Genomic DNA, 22937 nt, shown 5'->3' on the forward strand with positions numbered 1-22937 from the left:
TGGCTTGAAACTCAACAATAAGAAAATTAAGATCTTTTTTTAAATTTTATTTTATTTTGTCACAACAGTATACACAAGCGTCAACATAAAATAACTACATATCATATAACCATATATATGAGCAAAAGTATGCAATAACTATATTAATTTGATATAATGAAACAATAGGACAGGAACGGTAGGCACTTTTGTGCTCTTATGCACGCCCCTTATAGTCCTCTTAGGAATGGGGTGAGGTCAATAGTAGACAGTTTTTGGTTAAACCTTTGGGGATTTTGAGAAGAGACCACAGAGTCAGGTAATGTGTTCCAAGCATTAACAACTCTTTACAGAAGTCATATTTTCTGCAATCAAGATTGAAGCGGTTAACATTAAGTTTAAATCTATTGTTTGCGCTTGTATTATTGCAATTGAAGCTGAAGTAGTCTTCGGCAGGAAAGACATTGCAATAGATGATTCTATGTGTTAAACACAGGTCTTGTCGGAGTCGGTGGAGTTCTAAGTTTTCTAAGCCCAGGATTTCAAGTCTGGTGGTATAAGATATTTTGTTGTTTTCAGAGGAGCGGAGAACTCTTCTTGTAAAATATTTCTGGACACGTTCAATTGCATTAATGTCAGAGATGTGGTATGGGTTCCAGACAGGTGAGTTGTATTCAAGAATAGGTCTAGCAAATGTTTTGTATACTCTGGTTAGTAGTGTAGAGATTTTGGAAAAGAAGCTATGCAAAATTAGGTTTACAACTCTTAAGAGCATTTTTGCTATGTAGTTTCAGTGGGCTTTGGCACTTGGCATCTGGCCTTCTTAATTCCTGGCAAATAGATGGGGAAGAAATAGAGGTAGTGACAGATTTTATTTTCCTGGGCTCCAAGATCACTGCAGAGGGGAATACAGCCAAGAAATTAAAAGATGCTTGCTCCTAGGGTGGAAAGCTATGGCAAATCTAGACAGCATATACACTGCCAACAAAAGTGTATCAAGGCTATGTTCCCAGTTGCAATGTATGGCTGTGAAAGCTGGACCATAAGGAAGGCTGAGTGCCAAAGAATTAAGGCCTTTGAACTCTGGTGCTGGAGAAGACTCCTGCGAGTCCCTTAGACTACAAGGTGATCAAACTGGTCAGTCCTAGATCAACCCCGATTGCTCTTTTGAAGGCCAGATCCTGAAGAGGAAACTCAAATACTTTGGCCACCTGATGAGAAGGAAGGGCTCACTGGAGAAGAGCCTAATCCTGGGAAAGATTGAGGGCAAAAGAAGAACGGGACGGCAGAGAATGAGGTGGCTGGATGGAGTTACTGAAGCAGTCAGGATGAGTTTAAATGGAATCCCAGGGATGGTAGAGGACAGGAAGGCCTGGAGGAACGTTGTCCATGGGGTCGCGATGGGTCGGACACGATTTTGCGACTACAACAATGAAGGAATTAGCTGTGTAGAGTTGCCACGTTTTCCCTTAATTCAAAGCATCTCCTATCGAGCATATTCTTTGGTGTTAATATCCTTCATGTGATCTGCCACCTCATTACTGCTTGAAGAATCAAATTCCTTTCTGTCTGCTGGTGCTTAGAGACTTGCATGTTAAAATCCTTGATTGTTTTCTGGCTGGGGGCTCTGTCTTCCTTTGCCAGAAGAGGTACCCACCCTAAGTAGCTAAGAACTGGATGCTTGTCACTGTAAGAATAATAGAGAACCAAAGATTTCCACGCTGGAGATATCAGATGTTTGAACAAGCCTTGTTTCAAGGCTAATAAGTACAAGACAAAACTCTTAAGCTGTGGGAAAGGAGAAAGCAAAATATTTAGGGTTGGAGCAGGGAGTAGAAGATGGAACTGTACCCTCTTATTAGCACAGAACATCTCATGCCTTCCCCCAGATAAAATGTCTTATCTAGCCTTTCTATTGAGTTTGAGCCAAAGCAGCTGAGGCCATTTGGTCTTCAACAACAATTCCTTGTTCGGTATTTTTGAGGTCACAGAACAAAACAAGGCGCAGATGACTGAACAAAGGAAGATGGTGGTAGAATGGAAATGGCCAAATAAAGCAATGGCACAGAATATGTTTTTTCACTTGAAATCCATAAAAGGTCAGTTAGCCATCTAAGTACGAGACAGTTCCTTCCTCCCTTCCATGCAAGGATTACCGCTGAATCTCTTTTCAACAGGTAACCACATACCTGTTCTTTGCTTTCAGGGGAGATGATGCTCCAGTGTTGCCACTGGCAACCACTGGACTGCTGGAGACTAGTTCCGCTGTTTCCCTAGGCAACAGTTGGAAGGGAACAGCCTTAGTAAAAGATGCAGGCCACAGATTACGTGGAGCAGAGCCCATCAGCCAGCTGCAAAGTCAAGCCCTATAACTCTGGGAGTGCATATTATGCAGCTTCCCCTTTTGCCGTTGCCTGCATGGTCCCCTTCTATAAACATCTGGACTAATTGTGCAAAATTAATCATGAGCGGTCAATATTTGTGACAGATTACAACTGTCATTATCATGTATTTAGCTCTCACATTCTGGAAGCAGCAAGAATAACTTTTTCCGTGGCCAGCTCAAGATTATTTGGTAGCTGCTATTAGTAGAAGAAACAGAATGACAAAGGAGGAGGAATATAAAATGGGAAGTAATCCTCCTCTTGCCTTTTGAAGATCTGGTAAAAAAAAGACAGAAGAGGAGAAATGTGTGTATCTTGTGAATCACATTCTTACCTTTAAATTCTGCCTTCATCAGCCCAGAACAACTCTCATCTTCTCAAACACTCCTACAAGGGGCAGGGTATCAACAGCCCTAGTGGCACAGTGGTTAAATTTTAGGCAAACTGCCCACCGACTGGAGTTTGATCCTGACTGGTTCAAGGTTGATTCAGACTTCCATCCTTCCGAAGTCAGTAGAATGAGAACAGAGTGTTAGGGGCAATATGCTGATGCTATAAATTGCTTAAAGCAGTGATGGCTAACCTTCTTGCCATTGTGTGCTGGGAGGGGTGTGTGTCGTGCGCATGTGTGCCCACACCTATAATTCTATGTGCCCAGCCCCCTCGTGCATGCACATGTGAAACACACACACCCGCGCACCCTCTGCTTTTGGCACGCGATGGCAAGGTGAGCCCGTTTTTTGCCCTCCCCAGGCTCCAGACCCTATACTTCTATTTCCTGCCTCCGGGGGGGATGGGGAAGGCCGTTTTCACCTCCCCAGGCTCCTAGAAAGGCTCTGGAGTCTGGGGAGAGCAAAAAATGGGCCTTCCCCCCCCCGAAACAGGCTATTTCCTGACTTCCGGTGGGCCCAGAAGGCCTAAAAATCAGCTGGCCGGAGTGCGCATGCATGCTGGAGCTGAGCTCATGTGCCCATCAATATGGCTATGTGTATCACCTGTGGCATGCGTGCCATAGGTTTGCCATCACAGGTTTAGAGGGTATTGTAAAGCACTGGGATGGTATATAAGTCTAAGTGCTATTAATGATAGCCGTTTTATCAGATTTTATGTAGGGTGCCCCAGATGGCTGCTCATCTTCCTTGAACAGGATCCAGTTAGGGATGGGGCCTTACAACAACAGGGCTTATGGAATGTCTGGACTCAGTGCAGCTACTCTTCTAATGAACTCAAATATGGAACTCATCTTCCCCACACCTGTTGCTTGTAGAATGCCACAGCAACATAAGCTATGCTTCAGCAGACAAAAAGCCGGTCTATCCAACCTTCTTTGGCCAAATAGACACCTGGGGCTAGTTCCCAAGAACATGAAGCAACAGCAATTATCATTTGGCTGTACTAGCAATTCACACTAAGACCTATTTTGCTTTTCCTGTTGGTTAAAACATCACTACTTAATAAACCACCAACTACTGAAGTGCCTCAGTGATTACGAGGAAAACATAATTTAAAATGTACAAGGAGAAAAATTAACATCAACAATTATGATAAATCAGAGTCTGTTTATAATGTATATTTAAGGTCTTTTAAACAGCTAGCAAAGAGGCCAACTTCCTCAATTTTAGGGAGTGTATTTTAAAGAACGGAGACTGGAATACAGTACTGAAGCTAGTTTCCATTGACAGCTGTATCCTTCATCAAGTTGCTCACAACCTTGGATGGGTAAACTAGGTTTGCCAGGTAAATATTTCAGGTGGTCTTCACTATTTATGAATCCTAGGCAATGTGGCCACTGGCAAGGTCCTGGGAGGGTTTTAGTTGAGAATTCTAGAGCAGGGGTCACCAACCTTTCAGACTTCAGGGGCCACTAAATCCATAATTTTAAATCCTGCGAACCACTAATATGAATTTTTAAAAAAGATAAATAGTATTTAATACAATATAAAAAATGCAAATAATTTTTCTGCGGACCACCAAAATTTCCTCGCAGACCACCAGTGGTCCACAGACCACCAGTTGCTGACCACCACTCTAGAGGGCAAAAAGTAGTTCTTCCCAGCTCTTGTTCAGGAATCCCAGACTGGAAGTTGCTTCTCAGTTCCAGTTTCCAGCTTCAATCCAGGGCGACGCAATGCCTGCTGAGCCTATCGCTGCACAGGCAGTTATGGAGTCTGAGCTGGAGCGTCCAGCATCACAACCCAGGATCCTGACTCATGCTTGTCCAAGTTTTTAAGACCAAGAGCAAATTGTTTTTTACTCCCGAGGCCTCTGAAAATACCAATCTATGGAAGATCAGGAAGTTATTATTTCCGCTTGGGACTTGTGATCTAATCTGTATCCACCGTATGCGAGGGATTTCCCCCTACTTTTGTCACTCCAGAACAACAACAGAGAGATAATTCCAACCATCTGCAGAAGAACCTAATGAGGATTCCTCTAAATTCTATCTTAATGTTATTTTATAAACTGCCGACTGGAGCTTTTTCCGTATGTATCGTATAATCTTTTCCTTTGCTGTGGTTTTACCACCTCCTGACTTGCCTTTCAATTCATACTATAGGGGACTCCATTCAGGCAGCTGACAGGATCTTTATTTGGTTCCAAAAATGCCTCGGCTAGGCTTTGGTTCCATTTTTCTGCCACCGGCAGGGCGCCTCGCTCAAGCGGCCTTCCTCGGGGCTGCGCCCGCCCGCGAACCGCTGCTGGAGGCCGCCCGGGTCTCTCGTGGCTTTGCGGGCGTCTCTCTTGCAACTACGCCGAAAGGCGGGTGGCGGAAGCCTCCCTCTGCCCAGGCGAGGCCGCGTCGCCCCCGATCCCTGCCCGGCACTGACTTCGCCTTGGCCGCGCGGGGAGGCCTCGGGCCTCCGCCTTGAACGGAGCAAGCGGGCTGAGGGAAGGCTTTCCAGGAGCCTCCGGCCCGCCAGCAGGGCCTGGTCGGCGCCGGTCCGGCGGGCCTCGGGCGGCCTTCCCGGAGGTCGCCGCTGCTTCTCCTCCAGGCCCGGGGACGGCGCCGGTCTCCCACGGGCAACCCCCGGTCCCCGACGGAGGCCGAGGCGGCTTGTCCCTTCTCGCGCGCCGTAGCGCTCCTCCGCAGGGCCAATCGGGGCGCTCCTGGCGGCGCTGACGTCCTCTCGCGTCACGGCCGTCGCTGCCGGCCGCGCTCCTCCCCCGCCGGTTGCTATGGCGGCGGCGGCGACCCCGCCCCTGTGCGGATGAGCTCACGCGGTGCCGCAGCTCCGGGAGGAGGCGGCGGCGGCGGCGGCGGTGCGGGGGGAGGGTCGTCGTCGGCTCCTTCAGGGTAAGATGGCGGCGGCTGCGGTGTCCGGCGGCGCCGGGGGGGCCCCGCTCGTGGCCCCGGGCCCCCGCCTGGCCCCGCCGCCCACCGCGGGCCGTCCTCCGGGCCCCGCGCGCATCGGCTACTACGAGATCGAGCGCACCATCGGCAAGGGCAACTTCGCCGTCGTCAAGCTGGCCACGCACCTCGTCACTCGCGTCAAGGTGAGCCGGCCGCGCGACCGCGCTACGCCAGTCCGAGGCCTCCCCGGCGGAGGAGCCCGGCCCGGGAGGGAGGTGGGGGCGCTGCGGCCCCTCCGGCGCTCGGACGGAGCAGGCCCCGCGGCTCCCTGGCCGGCCGCGCTCTTCCGCCTCGGCCCGGGGATTCGCCCCACCTGCCCCCAGCCCCCGAGGCCGAGGGGCGGCCCGGTCTTGAGGCGGGTCTCGCAGGAGGCTCCCCCGGGACGCGCCTGCTCTGAACTGGCGGGGACCTTCCTTGCTTTGACCTTCCGCGGCCTTCCGGGGAGGCTGGGCGGCGTCTCCCCTGCCCGAAGAAGCGCCCCGCTTTCCCCCGGCCTCCCGGGGCCTTCCTGCCGTGGGGGAGCCCGGGCTCTGGTAGAAAAAGCTCCCGGGGCGCCTCGGGGCTGGCAGCGGAGCCGGGCGCCCGACGGTTGAAGGCGGGGAGGGCCGGTGCCTGTGCCGCTTCTCCCGGGACGGAGCGAATCGCTTGGAGAAGCCAGCCAGAGGGCTTGAGGTCTCCGGGATAAGCGTGGGCATCACCGGAGTCCTCCCTCGGGTCGGGTTGGGAAGCTGAAACCGACCTAACCTGCTGCTCTCCGGTGATCGCTGGCGGGCGCAGGAGTTCCTGTTTCTGGAGGCAGAGAGGGCTCAGTGGGTCAGGCTGTCCAATGGGAATCTGGTCCAGAAGCCTCTTGCTGTCAAGGGAGCGCATTGGCTCCATTAGCTGGCACTTCTGCTCTTTGCCTTGGGCCCTGAATCTCTGCCGGGGCAGAGGGTAGCGGCTGCCAAATCTGGAGGGATCCCATATGGGTGTCTTTGGGATGATCCAGCAGAACCACCAGGTCACCTCTGTGCTGAGGCTTTGTTCAAGGCAGAGAGGAGCCCAGGTCCTTGTTGCAAGGCGAAGATTGGAGGGATAGCTGGCCTCCAATGGTTACTGCTGGGGCAGTGAGTTCAGGCGGAGGAAGGAGCCTCTCCGTGTAACCATATGGGGGTCTTGCGGCGCCTGTCCCTGGAACAGTATCCTTCTGAGGTCTGGATGGCTCCCACCCAGATGAGACTCAGAAAGCCGTGGAAGGCTTGGCTGTTCTCCCAGGTCTAGGGCAGGGTGATGTGGGGAGTCCTTGTAGGATGTTGGATTGGCTGTGTGTGCCTTCTGGACATGTATGATCTACTTTTTTTATTTGCCGTTGTTTTTAGTGATAGATCACTACTTTGTGGTGGCAACATTCTTGGAAGTTTACCTGGTAATGATTATTTAGTGATTTGAAATGGTATCTAGATTAGGGAAGCTTATTGGCTGAACACTTACCGTATTTTAAACCAGGTACTTGCATCAGAAAAAAATATTTTTCCTGTGTTTAAGGATCCTTGGTACAGAAATATAGTGGTTTGTGGGATCAGAGACATTGACTGGCATCTAAAACGCATCCTGAACCTGATTAAGTTCTACTCCTGAGTGGAGAGGGATCGTTGCTCATTAAAAGCCGAGCCTCTGATCAGTCTGAAAAATGTGCACTTCTGCAGACAAAAACTCTTTTTTCTCTCCATTTCTTTGGTCCTTGAAGCTCAGCTACGTTTCTGAAGGAGACCGTGATGAGCAAAAGGTTGTTTATGCAGGATTTCGCTAGCTTCTGTGTTCAGTGGTCTTTACTGGAGATGGTCCCTGCAGTGATTCAGAGAGTGCCAACTGGCTTCAAACAGATGTAGAAACAAATGCATGATTGTTTACATAGTCCACCAGAGACTTTGAATGGTTCAGTCAGGGGTTAGATTTTGAGTAGGAAGAAGGTCATTATGGGGAACACCCCTCCCAAGGGCTAACCATGCTGACAGGAATTCTGCCTGGAGACTGGCTTACTTGCCTTAGGTAGACAGAGAGGTTTGTGGGGCATTTTTTGAAAAAACTGGAACCCTGGGACATTCTTTGAAAAAGGCACTTAAATTTTATAATAAAGTTTTTTTCAGTAGTTTGAAAGTTGTAGAAGTTTCTTTGTATGTGTATTATCTGAAATATTTTTATTCTGTTCTTCAGAAGAAAACTTCCACAGTATCAACAGAGGCTAATAAAAAGATGTACCCTATTCTCATTCTTCAGGTTTCAAAGGCAGCACAAAAAGAAGGAGGAGTAGAATAATAATGAATTTGGAATTAGGTTTTACTTTTTAGGGATGCGGTGGCTCAGGGGCTAGGATGTTGAGCTTATCGATCGAAAAGGTCGGCAGCTCAGCGGTTCGAATCCCTAGTGCTGCCGTGTAACAGGGTGAGCTCCCGTTACTTGTCCCAGCTTCTGCCAACCTAGCAGTTTCGAAAGCATGTAAAAATGCAAGTAGAAAAAGTAGGGACCACCTTTGGTGGGAAGGTAACAGCGTTCCGTGCGCCTTTGGCGTTGAGTCATGCCGGCCACATGACCACGGAGACGTCTTTGCACAGTGCTGGCTCTTCGGCTTTGAAACGGAGATAAGCACCGCCCCCTAGAGTCGGCAACGACTAGCACGTATGTGCGAGGGGAACCTTTACCTTTTACCTTTAAGAATTTTGGAAATGTCTAACTGTGATAAAGAAAATCATGAGAGAATCCAAAGGTTGCTTATCAAAACTGATGACTGTTTTATGAGACAAATATAGCAATTGGCATCAACCGTCAAAAAGGCTGGCATTCAAGATCGAAAGCCACCCTCCTCCTCCTCCTCCCAGGGCAAAGGAAAGGGCATGGGACCCACCATACCAATATCCTGCAGGCCCTGAATGCCAACCCTTTTGGTGGCCGATGCCCTTATGCTTTTCTTTTGAAATCTCACATGCAAAAGGAGTGCCTTGCTGATGCCCAAGTCCCTCACCGTATGCCGTGCTCACAGTCTGGAGTTTAGGCTTCCAAGGGTCCTGTGGTGGGGAGGCGAGCAGAAAGCCCCTGCCCCTGTGACACTTGCGTTGTTCTGAGGGCTCCTGTTAGTACTGGTTTGGCTGTTTAGTGGGAGTGGATGAAGGACTGGGAATGCTCTTGGCTGGAGCCATTCTGGTTTTTATCTGCGTTCTTCGAAAGGCCAAGTGAGTCTTGTCTGATGTCCCCGCAGCAGATTCTTGCGTCCCTCCCGGTCATTTGGGAAAGGAGTTTTCTCATCCTTGAGATGAGCAAGAGAAAGATGTAACTGAGTGGCTGAACAATCTGCAATGTGCTTCAGCTCCAGGCCGGTGACTGAAGTGGGAAGGGCTGCCTCCCTTTGTGGCTTTGCATCTGCCAGTAGTGGAAGTAAAAATAAGATATTGTTTATGGGTCTGGATGGGGAGAAACAGACTCAAGCTCAATCCCTCCAAGACAGAGTGGCTGTGGATGCCGGCACCCCGGTACAGTCAGCTGCACCCTCAGCTGACTGTTGGGGGCGAGTTATTGGCCCCGAAGGAGGTGGTACGCAACTTGGGTGTCCTCCTGGATGGACAGCTGTCCTTTGATGAACATCTGGCGGCCGTCTCCAGGAGGGCCTTTTACCAGGTCCGCCTGGTCCGCCAGTTGCATCCCTTCCTTGACTGGGATGCCTTATGCACGGTCACTCACGCTCTGGTCACGTCTCGGTTGGATTATTGCAATGCTCTCTACATGGGGCTGCCCTTGAAGTGCACCCGGAGGCTGCAGTTAGTCCAGAATGCGGCTGCGCGAGTAGTAACGGGAGCCACTCGTGGCTCCCACGTAACACCACTGCTGCGCAGTCTGCACTGGCTTCCTGTGGTCTTTCGGGTGCGCTTCAAGATTTTGGTTACCACCTTTAAAGCGCTCCATGGCTTAGGACCTGGGTACTTACGAGACCGCCTGCTGTTACCCTATGCCTCCCACCGACCCGTACGCTCCCACAGAGAGGGTCTTCTCAGGGTGCCGTCCGCCAAACAGTGTCAGCGGGCGGCCCCCAGGAGCAGGGCCTTCTCTGTTGGAGCTCTGACGCTCTGGAATGAACTTCCCCCTGGCTTACGCCAAGTATCTGATCTTCGGACCTTTCGCCGTGAACTAAAAACATATTTATTTATTCAAGCGGGACTGGCATAATAGTTTTTACTATTTTAAATTGGGTTTTATTGTTTTAGGGTTTTAAATTTTTAAATTTTAATGTCGGCCTTTTTTGCAATTTGCTTCGTTTTAAATTCTGGTTTTAATTGTATATATATTGAGTTTTATCCTGGCTGTACACCGCCCTGAGTCCTTCGGGAGAAGGGCGGTATAAAAATTTAATAAATAAATAAATATTGAGGTTTTGTTTGGTTTTGGGTTTTTTTTTGGGGGGGGGACAATTTTATGGCTACTTTGCTGAAAGGACAGCCTGTCTGTTGGGGGAGTCTTTTGTAGGCCCTCCCAGGGAAAGGCAGCTCTGTTGTACCTCGTAAAAGGCCCCCTCTAGGATGGAGGTGGCAGGCAGGCAGGCAGGCAGCGCAGGGCAGATCAGCTGCTCAGCTGCCTGCTTGGCTGGTGGGCATGAAAGGAAGCTTCCTCCCCTCTGGCTCTTCTGCTCCTTCCTGGCGTGCCAGAGAGACCCTCCCCTCCTGCCTCCTGCCTCCTGCCGGCGCTCTGGCAGTTCCTTCAGCTTGCCCTGGGTTTCGGATCTGACCAGCAACATGGCCGCTGGACCTTCCCCTCCTGCTGAATCTTGTGGGGGATCTTTTTGTCATTGATCAGAAGCCCCCTTCTTTAGCGGCACCTCTGGGGTGGAGACAGGTTTAGTCTCTGCAGAGAAGGAAGCTTAAGCTGAGGGGGAAAGGAGCCGAGAGCTGCTGCCAACTTCTTCACTCAGTGATTCCCTGGGTACTTTTTGAGTGATGGAAGGATGTGTTAAATACTTTTTGGCTATTCACTACTTCATCTGGGCTCTCAATAATTTTTTAGCTCAAAGAATGTTGTGGGTATAAGCATTTTCATTGGCACGGCGAGAAAAGGCTCAGCATTATGGGTCTTTTGCTTAGCCTTCCTGATCACGACCAAGTGCTCATCAGGGGCTGTTATTGTCCTCTACCGAACAAGAGCGATACTGTAACATTTTCACCAAGACTAAGTAAAAACCAAAAGGCACTTCAGCTGGTGTTTTGTTTAGTGTTACTCTTTATTGCTCTTAGCATAAATAACAGAAGGGGAGGAAAGGAGAAGAAAGGGAAGGAGCTAAGAAGATACCTACTGTAGAACGTTGTCCTGTGTGCAGATTTTCGGAATCAAAGTAGTAACAATCACCCTGGAACACCAGGAGGCATTTCGAGTTACATAAAGCCCCTGAGCTGAACGTGGCTCCTGGTGAGTTTAGTGACAGGTCCATGTAGTTTGCTTGGGAATAATAGGGAACTGACTTGCCATTGCCTTTTGCCATGATCCCCCCATCCCCCATCTAGACTGCAGTCCTGGGATTTCCCAGCAATCTCCGTCCAAGCACTAATCGGGTCCATCCCTGCTAAGCCTTTATACCTTACTCCTAAAACTCTTCACTGAGTGACTCTATCTAGTTGGCAGGTCTGTATCTAAGTATATCCAAGGCTGTTTAGATATTCTGTATGTTAATTCTCAGTCTAAGCTATTGTAGAATGCGCCTGCACCTGGGCAGGAGAAATACACCTTTGTGTGGCCTAAGCAGGAAGTTGCATGTCAGTCTTCTCCCTAGTCCTCTCCCTTTATTGGGGCTAGTCAGGTTTGCCTGGCCTTGCTAACCAAGCCAGGTTAGCCAGGTCTGTTTTGGTCAACAGATTGTTGCCCATTCCTTCTCACCCAGAGTGGGGCCAAATGCCTTTGCTGTTTGAAAGCAGACACGGTGCTCGTCCCCCAAGGCTGCTCTTTAGGAATTGGCTGGTCAAGGACTGGAGGAGTTTGCAGGTGCCCTTACGCTTCGACTGCACAACTGGGAAACAAGTTGCACTTTTCCTCCCAGTCCTGAGAGTAGTGTGTGATCGCTGAGCAGCTGGCATGGTGACCTCTGCCCACATTCACTTATTTGTCTGCAATAGTGATTTGCAACTGGCTGTGGAGGTTTTTGAGAGTATGAATGTCTATGTGAACTATAGCCTCTGTTTAAAAGCAGATAAATACATCCCCTCTCCCAAGAAGCCGCATTGGACATAATTGGGAAAAAGAAAGGTTGAGCTCTACTTTCACAATCCTTTGTCTTCTGTTTTGGAAGAGAGTGTTTGCCAATTTAGTAGGGAGTGTAGTTTCACCTGATATTCCTAGAGATGTATTGGTGGGCTGACCATAGGCCACCCATTTGCTTCATCAGCAACAGGATTTTTTGCTTCACTGAGTATTGTTGTGAGGGGAGTCTATGAGAGGAAATTAGTAAATTTGCTTGAGAAGGGAATAGTACCTTGATTTATACTGAAGGAGATTATCTGGGTGTGTGCAGCTGTGGAACAAGCTATGTTGGAGATATGTGTGAAATCTGTATCAATGGAATAACCGTGCGTTGGCATTCTGCTGTTTAAAAGTGGCACCCAGACAACTGGCGTGCTTTAGATTTTGATGGGGGCAAATGTGAGTTTAAGTCTCGTGGACCGAGGTCTTTTCGTTTAGGTTGGTGGGTGAAATTTGTAGTCTGATCTATCTGGAGGTCCTGAAGCTACAGAAAGAGGACAGGTGCTGAAGCAGCAGTGAGTCTCAGGCACCTGGAACCAGTAAGTGGCAGTCAAGCAAGGAACTGCATGGACTGCAAAACAATGCCTCCCAGCTTTCACCATGACAACGAGGGTACCTGTGACACGGGAGGAGAGGAAAAATCAAACAGGGTAAGTTGCGGGGGGGGGGGGGGCAGGATGGGAGACTGGCGTAGTTTTGAAATTGATTTCACAGCCAGAATCTCCTGCATGAGATTCTCTCTGCAGGGAGAAAGAATGTAGTTCCAATAGAAAAAAATGTATGAAGCCACCGTGACCGATGGCAAAGAGGGAATTATGATCCAGAATGTCTAGAGACACCAAATTAGATAAGTCTTAGAATATAACGGATGGAAGAAGCTATGGGGAAAATCTAGCTCTACTCCCTGCCCTACTTCTACAGTTCCTTGACAGTGGCCATCCAACATCTGTTTAAAGATGCCAGGATAGGAGAATTATCTGTGGTGAGTCATCCAGATCATGGTTGTCTCAAAGGTGTTTCCTCTCTCTCTTTTCCCCTTGAGAAAGCATTTCGCTCCTCAACCAAGAAGCGTCTTCAGTTCCGATTGAAGAAGCTTCTTGGATGAGAAGTGAAACGTCTTCCTCAAGGAAAAAACCAAAGTCAGCGATAGGAGACTCCTCTGCTGCCACTAAGAAAAGGCTCCTGCTGCTAGGATAGCCAGTTTACAAGCGGCTCCCCTATCATTTAAAGCCAGCTCCTTGCATCGTCTTCTAGAATGGCCCTGAAGAAACGGACCCCCTTGTCTCTATGACAGCCCTTCAGAATTTCCCTGCGGTCTTCTCTTCTTTGGGCTAAACATACCTAATGTCTTTAAACTTTACCCCACCCCACCCCACCTCCTATCATGGTCGTTCCCCCCCCCCCCCCCGGACTTTCTCCAGTTTCTTGAAGTCTTTTTCAGAAGCAGATGATAAATACAGAATACTGATTGCATTTCTTGGATGCAGCCCACGACTGCATTAGCCTCGTTTGCAGCTGCACCACGCTTTGGCTTACATCTTCATCTTTTATTTATTTCATCGTGGTCATCATATTTTGATTCACCAAGACACAAAGATCATTTGATACGTATCGATTGCCACTGTCCTCCGTCCCATTCTGCCCTCGTGATGCTTCCGTTTCCCATCATTTGTGTCTGCTGGAACTCTTCCTTTTGGTATCTTCTTGCTGTGGGGCCCAGGAAGACCCTGAAACTTGATCCTGGCCTCTAATGTGTTTGCTATTCCTCTTCTCTGTGTCTACCATAAATGTAATAAACATATTTTCTAATATTGCAGAGAGCAGGGCCTAGAACAGAACTCTACGGTATGCCACTCCATACCTGTTTTCCACTTGACCCAGAACTGTTGGGTTCTGCGTATGCGTGCGTGTGTGTGAAATGATTGTTCAACCAGTTCTGCATCCTCCCAGTGACGGCAGAGATCAGCCCACATTGTGTTGTTCTCTTTCTTATGATTTCAAAGGAGGCTCTTCAGATGCTTTGCTGAACTTGTGATTATATCCCCGACATTCTTTTGGTCAACTAACAGGTTACTCTGTCTAAAAAGCGGATCAGCTTGTTTGGCGTGTCTTGTGCTTTTTTTAATAAACGCATGCTGACTTGTGCTATGCAGCATGGTCTTTTTAAAATATTCCCAAACCAAGGGCTTCGGAGGTTTGTCCAATCCCTGCATCAAGCAGTCTTTCATGGCCCTGGGCCAGTGGTGAAATGTAAAATTGGTTACTACGGGTTCTGTGGGCGTGGCCTGGTGGAGCGGGTAATGTGAGTGGGTGGGCGTGACCAACTTTTTTCTTTTAAAAGCATTTTTTCTACAACCTCTTCAGGCGAAGTAGAAAAAATGCTTTTAAAAGGCTCTAATGATCCCAGCTGAGTCGCGCGATCATCAGAGGCTTTTTTTTAATTTTTAAAAGCACTTTTTCAGCTGGAAAAAAAAATCTGATGACCGCGTGGCTCAGCTGGGCATGGTGGGGGGGCAGGGATATTTGCTACGGGTTCTCCAACCACCCGCCGCCATCGCTACCAGATTGGGCGATCCAGTCCGAACCGGGAGCATTTCACCCCTGCCGTGGGCCCTCCTTTCCACCCCAGTTCCCTGGGCAGGCAGCGGCCTCGTCTTCCAGGGATCTTCAGGGAGGACGGAAAGGAGCTGACATTCACACACGCAGGTCAAGGCACTTCATTGCGGTGGATTTGAATGCTGCGGGTGCTTAAGTTCATTTGGGTTGGCTAGTAGTTCTTTTAATCATTTGGGGCTTGGCATGGTTTGCTCCTCCAAGTGGCCAGTTGCTCTGTTCTGGCCCACTTGACCAACGGAAAGTAGGAATTGAGGCGCTTTGCCCTTCCTTGGCCACCTGTTGCCATCCGGACAGAAGACCCATCGCTTCCTTTCTCTCTCCTCCGGTACTATTGCCACTCCTCCCCCCTTTTCATTACAGTTCATTTCCCTTGCTCGCCATTGCTCCTTTTGTACTTCAACCTCTACTTCTGCAGATACAGTACTTCCTTAGTGATCCCACCCATCTTCCATTTCCTATAGAGACCCCTTTTGTGTCTGCGCCTGAGCAGCCGTTTCCTAAGCTTTCCCCTCCTCACTTTTTTCCTCCTCATGGAAGGGATCTGTGATTGTGCTTCTATGGTAGTGGCATATTTTGGAGATGCTTCAAACCCTTTTGTATTTTCCACTGCCTGAGGATTCTGCCCTGCCTCATACGGCTTCTTTAAAGCTTGTTGAAATGGGCTCCTTCGTGCTGAAGTGGGCAAAGACAAACATGTTCCAATTTCATTGGCTGCAATATTTGTGAAATCCAAGGTGATAAGATGACTTTCCCCCAAGGTTCCTGTTGTTTTTACTTGACCAGCCAGCTCTTCTCTGTTGGTTAGGATAAGGCCTAGGTCAGCAAACCTCTTCTTGTCTTTTCTTCAGTGTTCTGGAAAATGTTAACCGTTAACAAGACTGAGGTCTCCCTAGTCCAACATCCTTACCACTCCCCCACACCGGCTCTTATCTAATTGTTTGGTGATAATTCTCATCAGTGGCAAGACTTTTACTCAGCTGATACCTCCGTGATCCCTGACAGGTAGATTTATGGCTTGTTAGAAGGGATTCTCAGACTGTTCCATAACAAAGTGGAGGGAGGCTTGGATTGAGATAGCAGAGGATTATCTCTTGGAAGTTATGCAGTTTGTCAGCCTTGTAAATGGCACAGTTTTACAATTTTAGAGGTCTGGCTACTTTCTGCTTGGGACCACCAGATAATTTCAGACTGGAAGCAAAACATACTTTTCCAAAGAAGGTGATTCGGTATCGTTGTCAAGAAAATGACATGGATGTGTCCATGAACTGGAGGAACTGAGCTTTGTATTTTTACCTTACAAAGCCTGTGGATATCCTCTACCTCCAAATACCGGAAAAATTCAAAATGACTTTGATAAGAACAGGAAATAACTTGATATTGACAAAAGATTGGTGTAAGAGATTTCCTTTCTGCGGGCAAATAACCAAATGTCTTGGATGAAGGAAAGCCAGCTCCGATTGTTTTGTGAGTAGTGGCCCTCCTCAGTTCTAGGAATCTATAGCAGAAATAACTTTGTCTTATTTCTTTGCAAATTTGAAAGGATGTTACCGTTCAGTCTGGCTGATAGGATGAGGGAGCAGGCTGCATGAAGTATAGATCTATATAAATGGATATAAGGATTCAGCATGCTGTCGTAGGCTGTCACTGCACAACACTAAAGTCTGTTACGTTGGCCCAGATAACATACACGATTCAAGGCAGCCCTGGAGTTGGCGGGTGCCTTAATTCCTCTTCAGAGAATGATGATGGTCCCCTGCATTCATGGACTTCATAGCCACGGTTTATTGAACAAGCCAGAATTGTCTGAATCCAGACAGACGCCCAGCAATAAAGAAGCAAAAGGTATTTTGTGGTGTGAAGCTAGCTTTAGGGCAGTGAAGTCCTGTTTCTGGCCATACTAATCACTGTTTGAATTGCTGGAGCTGGATAACAAAAGTCTGATTCTTTCAGTTGGTTGAAATACTCTTTGGTTCTCTTGCAGTGAACCAGCAGCCAAGAGATGCATTTTGTTGGCAATACATCATTGCCACACTCTCCCTTCTCTCTGAGAAGTTGGGGCGAGCTCTTGAGCTGGTGCCACCTACTATCACCAGGTCCAGCTGCTGTGGTTCCTATGCTGCTCCTCCAGGAGGAAGGGAAGACCCTCCTGGTGGTTTTCTTTGGGGGGGGGGGAGGTGAATTGCCAAGTCAGCCAAAAAAGAAAGTCCTGAGTACCTTGCCAGGAGATAACGCAGGGGTGAAATGCTCCTGGTTCGGACTGGATCACCTGATCCGGTAGCGATGGCGGCGGCTGAGCCGCACGATCATCAGAGGGTTTTTTTTTTTACTTTTAAAAGCATTTTTTCTTCGGTCTTTTCCCAGGCTGTTCCCTGCAGGGAGCCAGTCCCTCCTCAGCCATGAGGCAAGGGACCGTCCTGGTCTGGGGATGCTCTCCTCAAAGACCCAGAAGGGCCAGGATACTGAAGTCCTGGTTTTTTTTACATTTGTCAATTTAAAGAAGCCAGGACTGTCCTTCTCCAGTCATGGGTATTCTTTATTTAAAAAAAAATAGTCATATTCTCTGAAATGGCTATAGCAAATATCCCACATTATCATATTGTGAATAGTGTGATGGATGTTTTTGCCCTTAGATGTCTAGAATTATTCTTGCTCACAGTAGCATTTCCCAAAATAAGGGAAAGGGTTCCAGAGTGGCCTGCTGGCAATTATCACAGTGACTGAGCTGAATCTATGCTGTGGATTTTGATCCTGTGGCCACAGGAATCCTTCAGTGGCTGTAACTTCGAGGTCTGGCCGTGAGCACCGTTTGTTTAGTGCCGGCGTCACTTCAAATGGTTTCTGAACAAGCAGTCATTATGCGAGGACTACCTGTATGGTCTGACCAAAATGATTTCCTGAAAAAGAAAGCAATTTAAAGACTGGGTAGCAAGAATGGGGCAGACTGCAGACATTCAAACTACCAGGCGCTGTACTGGTTTCCCCTTTTAAGTTCAACCCAACTGCATTGTAGGATGGAGGGCTCAGTTGGGAATGCGGCTGCCCCGGTTTCTTACCCCAAGCAGGGAAAGAGGAAGGCCAAGGGTGATAAGAAACGCCTGGCGTTTCTTAGAGGAGTTTCCTCAGTAGCAAAACAGGCAGATGTGACGGTTCTTCTCTACAAACTCATTTGCAGCTCATCCTTCATCCTGGTCAGGGGAATCAGCTGCTGCTGTTAAGGGCAACCTTCTTGACCATCTCTGGAGGCTGCAAGTTTCCTCACAGCAGTCAGGATCAGGATGTTACCCAGGAATGGCAGCATCATCGTTTCCCGCACAGCAGAGACGGAGAAGCAACGCTTGTGTGGGATCGAAGCACCATGGAATACCGTGGAATGTCTGAAGCCACATTCCCGGGACTGTGGGCAACTTTTGCTGTTTTCCACTTGTGGCTTTTGCCTGGGATGCTTTTCTGATGAGCTTGTGCGATTTTTGTGCTTTCACCCTATTCAAGTCACAACAGGAACTAGCAATTTGGGAGTGTCAGGATCCTGCATTTTGGCCAGTTGCAGATGTTTTTAATTTTGACAAAAGGCTGGTTGGCTGGAAGCCTTAGTGGGGACAATCATCTAGCAGGGCTCATCACCAGATGAGAAGGAGCCTGCAGAAGGCGGCTGTCCTTACTATTTGCATAAGGATCTGTCTTACTAACTCTGGGGAAAAAATTAATACACCTTTTTGGGAGAGGTCATCTTGCATTTGCCATCCATAATCAGTTGTTGGGCATTTAAAGGTGGAACATGTGTCAATTCCGATATTTTCTAGCCCTGGTCTCAATTTGTGATTATCACAGAGGTTGTCTAGCCCGCACAATGCATTAATCAAAGGCAGGGACTCTCTGGCTTCCCAAGTGTGCGTTGGGCCCCAAACCCCCATCAGCCCAGCCTGCAGGGATAGGATAGGATAGGATAGAATAGAATAGAATTGTTGTGTCTTGCCCGCCCTCAGAGCAGCCGGGGCCTTCTTATCTGCTCCCGAACACGGAGGAATGTATGCCTCCCGGCCCCAGTCCTGGCTCCATGCCCAGACAAACTGCAGAAGAAGGAGCACCTCCCGGCCCCAGCCCTGACTCCATGCCCAGGCAAACGGAGCAGCTAGACCCCTCCCCCTCCTCCACAGCAGGTGAGCCTGAGGAGGGTTTATTACCAACAGCTGATTGGAGTGACCCTCGCATCAGAAGATTGGATAGGCGGAGGCAACAGAAGGAAGGGAGGGGCAGGCCTTAATGAGTGCTGAGTCATGGAGCCACACCCCATGGCCTATATAAAGGATCTACTTTCTGGCAGTCTCTGAGTCAGGCAAAAGTCGAACTTATCTTGCTGAAGTCACTTATTGGTCTCCTGCCTGCTCTGAGGACTTTGCTAGGACTTTGGGCAGAGCTGCAGAGGCAAGCCTGATTCGGATTTCCCTGACCCGGCCGTCAGCGGAGGAGTGGGACACGACAAGAATAGAATAGAATAGAATAGAATAGAATTCTTTATTGGCCAAGTGTGATTGGACACACAAGGAATTTGTCTTTGGTGCATATGCTCTCAGTGTACATAAAAAGACAAAACACACTTGTCAAGAATCACAAGGCACAACAGCCAGTGACAGTTATACGGTACAATAAGCAATCAAACCAAACTAGGAAACAATATCAATATAAATTGCAAGGATACAAGCAACAAAGTTACAGTTATGCAGTCACAAGTGGGAGGAGATGTATGACAGAAACGACTAGAAGACCAATAGCAATAGCAATGCAGCCTAATATGAATAGCCTGTTGAGGGAATTATCTGTTTAGCAGAGTGATGGTGTTCAGGAAAAAACTGTTCTTGTGTCTAGTTGTTCTGGTGTGCAGTGCTCTATAGCGTCGTTCTGAGGGTAGGAGTTGAAACAGTTTATGTCCAGGATGTGAGGGGTCTGTAAATATTTTCACGGCCCTCTTCCTGATTCGTGCAGTATACAGGTCCTCAATGGAAGGCAGATTGGTAGCCATTATTTTTTCTGCAGTTCTAATGATCCTCTGAAGTCTGTGTCTGTCTTGTTAGGTTACAGAACCAAACCAGACAGTTATAGAGGTGCAGATGACAGACTCAATCATTCCTCTGTAGAACTGGATCAGCAGCTCCTTGGGCAGTTTGAGCTTTCTGAGTTGGCGCAGAAAGAACATTCTTTGTTGTCCTTTTTTGATGACGTTTTTGATGTTAGCTGTCCATTTTAGATCTTGCAATACAGTAGAACATAGAAATTTGAAGGTCTCTACTGTTGATACTGTGTTGTTTAGTATTGTAAGAGGTGGTAGTGACGAGACCAGGAGCTTGCCTGTTCTTGGGGGTTACTGAGAGGCTCCCCATCACTCCTCCTAGCTCCTTCACTCCTGTAGAATATGATCCCTCTGGGCTTGGAGATCCCTATTTGTTTAAATGAGCTGAGTCCTCCTCCCTCCCTCCCTCCCTCCCTCCTTCTGTCAGTGGCATCCTGAGGATCCGCTACGGCTCCAAGAGAGAATAGGAGTTGAGTTTTGCCTGCTCACCTCTGTCCATCCCCAGGTGTCCCTGATTCCCTCCTTCCTCCCAGCGATGAATATGATTTATGAAACAGGCAAGGAAGTTGTAAGCCATGAACCGAACTGTGTAATATTGGGAGAACTGATTTCTATCCAATTTTTTCCATTTGGGGAAGATGTTTTAATACTGTACTAACTAATCAGAAGCCTCAATCACTTCTTGTGTTACATGAAATTGAGAAGGGATTAAAAAAAATTAGATACTTTTGGGACAAACACCTTGAAAGCCTGTGATTAAAATGTATGTGGAATAATGATACTATACACTGACGTGGCTGCTTTCTTTGGTATGTGTGCTAAACCTCCCCCCTTCCCCCAATCTACAGAACTTCAGCCCCTGTCCGATCAGGGTTAGTAAAGTTTTAACAATGGAAACCTCAAACAAGTCTTCCCAACCCAGAGAGACAAGAATGCAGTTTCAAAGCTTGGTTACAGCTGAAAGGATGATTTAAAAATGCAGAGCAAGTAATTTGACCTGTTTAGTAATAATACAAACAAGAGGAACTCTTCATGGTTCCATGGAATAATTGCCTAGCGTTGCAGTCAGAGTAGCAAGCTAACACCTGGTATTTAATTTCACTCCAGAGACTGACTGAAGAGCTGTATTTGAAAACAGACCATTTTAGCTCTGTGTCTGTAGCGGCAGGAGCTGGGAGGCCTTGCAATTAAGCAGCCTCTCCTCGGAGGTTATCTGTCATCTTGTCTGACTCAGGGAGGTCAACAGCTATACTCCTATTGTGACTGCAAAGTCTGTGTCTGGGTGTGTTTGTGTTTGTGCGTTCTTGCGCGGACCAAAACACTCGCCCTGCGAATAGAGGCACAGTCTCGGTGTCCCAGCTTCTCTTATCTCAATCTCAATCTGTTTGTGTTTGTGTGTTTGTGCTTCAGACAAAACACATGATAGGGAGGGCGCCGTTTCCCAGGCGGGCCAGGGGGTGGGACCCAGAAGGTCAGGTGTGGGTAGTTTTAGTTTGCAACACAATGCAGTGAAGTTGAGACTGAGCTCGGTTCTGCTTGGTGGGTCTTCTCCCTTCCTTGCTCTTGGGCCAATTTCCCGACCTCTCTTCTTCAGAGCTATGTGGGCAGCAGCAACAGTCGGAAGCCCGTGTGCCTGTGTGCTTTGGTGCTTTCTAGGCCTCTCCCACCTCTATAGCATGGAGGGGTAGATTTAGCACTTTAATCTCCCAGTTTCCCATTGCAGTGACGGGAGCATTCCTGCCAAATGAATCATTGTTACTGTATAGAGCTTTTTCTGCAAACACGTGTATTTTTATCGAAACCTCATACAGTAGCAATTTTTAGCCTGTATCCTGGGCTGCTGACTTGGCGCAAATAGAGGACAAACGGAGTTGATGTGTGTGTGTGTGTGTGTGTGTAGGGGGCAGGGTACCGCCTGCCCCTGGGGGCGGGGGGAGGGCCCTGCATATTGGAGGGCTGAGGCACCTTCCCTTCCCCAGGACCTTCTTGAGGCTGAACCGATGCTTCCTGCCCTCAGGGGCACCATGCGCAGCCAGGCCCCTTTCTTGTACAAACAAGGCCAAACATTCATGGGGGGTGAGGGGGAGGGGGCTGGATGTAAAGTCCTGGCTGATAAGAGGGTTGCTGAGGAACTTGGAGCTGGCCCTGCTCCTTCTGGCTTGCCGCCTCCTTGGGGGGATTCTGATAAAGGACTATGTCAGCCTGAGGGGAGGAGAGAAGGCAGAGATCTTTGTTTCACCTTGGAATGAAGCTCAGTTTTGCACATGGGGCTGAATCGGCCAAATGTTCTCCTGTATCCTCTGCCAGCCCAACTCAGTGCAGGGAAGTCTCCTTGTGTCTGGGACTGGTCTGGCTTCAGCTTCCAGGAAATGCAGAGCCTGGTCCTGAAACAGCCAAAGCAGAGAGGATGATGCCTCTACAAAGGGAACCTGACGCTCTTCCTGCAGAGGCTTGTAGATCTGGAGTGTCCAGGCTCTCTCTCTCTCTCTCTCTCTCACACACACACACACACACACACACACAGACACACCCTGGCCGCAGCTGGCCTCAAGGGCCTTGGAAGCTTCACCTGGAATGATTTTGTTTAGCCAACCGTTCAACCTTCATCTTTTCCTTGTCTAAGTGTTGTCCATTCCTTCTAATGTGTTGTTTGCAAGTACTTCATACACATGTCAGGCAGCAGTGGGACCAGGACTGAGCCCTGAGGCACTCAAGACTTGTTCAGGTTAATGTGGAGCCGTTGATGAGATGTGGGGCCTAGTGCTTTGTCTGCTTTTCAGAAATGCCCAGAGGGTTGTTCTCAAGTAACCTCAGTCTTCTTTTCCTTCTGCTCTTCCTGTTTTTTCTTTTCCAGGATGGAAGTACTCTGGCCCCTGAGATTTGGGGTTTGCTGCTGCATGGCTGTAGATGTAAACAAGGAGAGAGGGAAAGAAAGGATGCCAAGCAGAAAAAACCCCGCTGTTGAATGGTTGTGCCTAAAACCACTTTGAGCTCCCAAGCTGGTTGGAAGATGGAAGAAAGCCTGATCAAGGGAGGGAGGGCATGCACAACCTAGGCATGCACGTTTGCGCTTGTCTCAGATATCCTACAGCTTGTGTCCTTAATGTCCAAGCAATCTTTGGGAGGTGATCCTTCTGTAGGGAGAGCTGGGAGAGGGAGGGGCAGCTGTGTGGCCCTGAGCTGCTCCTGGCAGCCTGGCTTTTGCCCTGAGAAAGGAGATCCTCTGCCAGCAGCAGTTGAGGCATTTCTGGGCCTGATGCAATAGCTCTGGTGGTTAGGACAGCTCAGCTGA

The 22937-nt window shown here is 48.5% G+C and overlaps 1 protein-coding gene across 5 annotated transcripts in view; it reads left to right on the forward strand.

The window, feature by feature from the left end:
• The first annotated feature begins 4850 nt into the window (after positions 1 to 4850).
• SIK3 (SIK family kinase 3) overlaps positions 4851 to 22937 on the forward strand; it is a 52634-nt gene continuing 34547 nt past the window's right edge. For 4 of the 5 annotated variants that reach the window (XR_009156460.1, XM_058194206.1, XM_058194207.1 and 1 more), the window contains exon 1: positions 4851 to 5858. Coding sequence is in view for 3 of the 5 variants with exons in the window: in XM_058194206.1 (XP_058050189.1) it covers positions 5664 to 5858 (195 nt within the window). In the remaining 2 variants the exon portion in view is untranslated. The remainder of the gene's footprint in view (positions 5859 to 22937) is intronic. The other variant, XM_058194209.1, reaches the window with a different exon arrangement.

Source organism: Ahaetulla prasina, chromosome 9, assembly GCF_028640845.1.
Source record: "Ahaetulla prasina isolate Xishuangbanna chromosome 9, ASM2864084v1, whole genome shotgun sequence".
In the NCBI taxonomy this organism is placed as follows: Eukaryota; Metazoa; Chordata; class Lepidosauria; order Squamata; family Colubridae; genus Ahaetulla; species Ahaetulla prasina.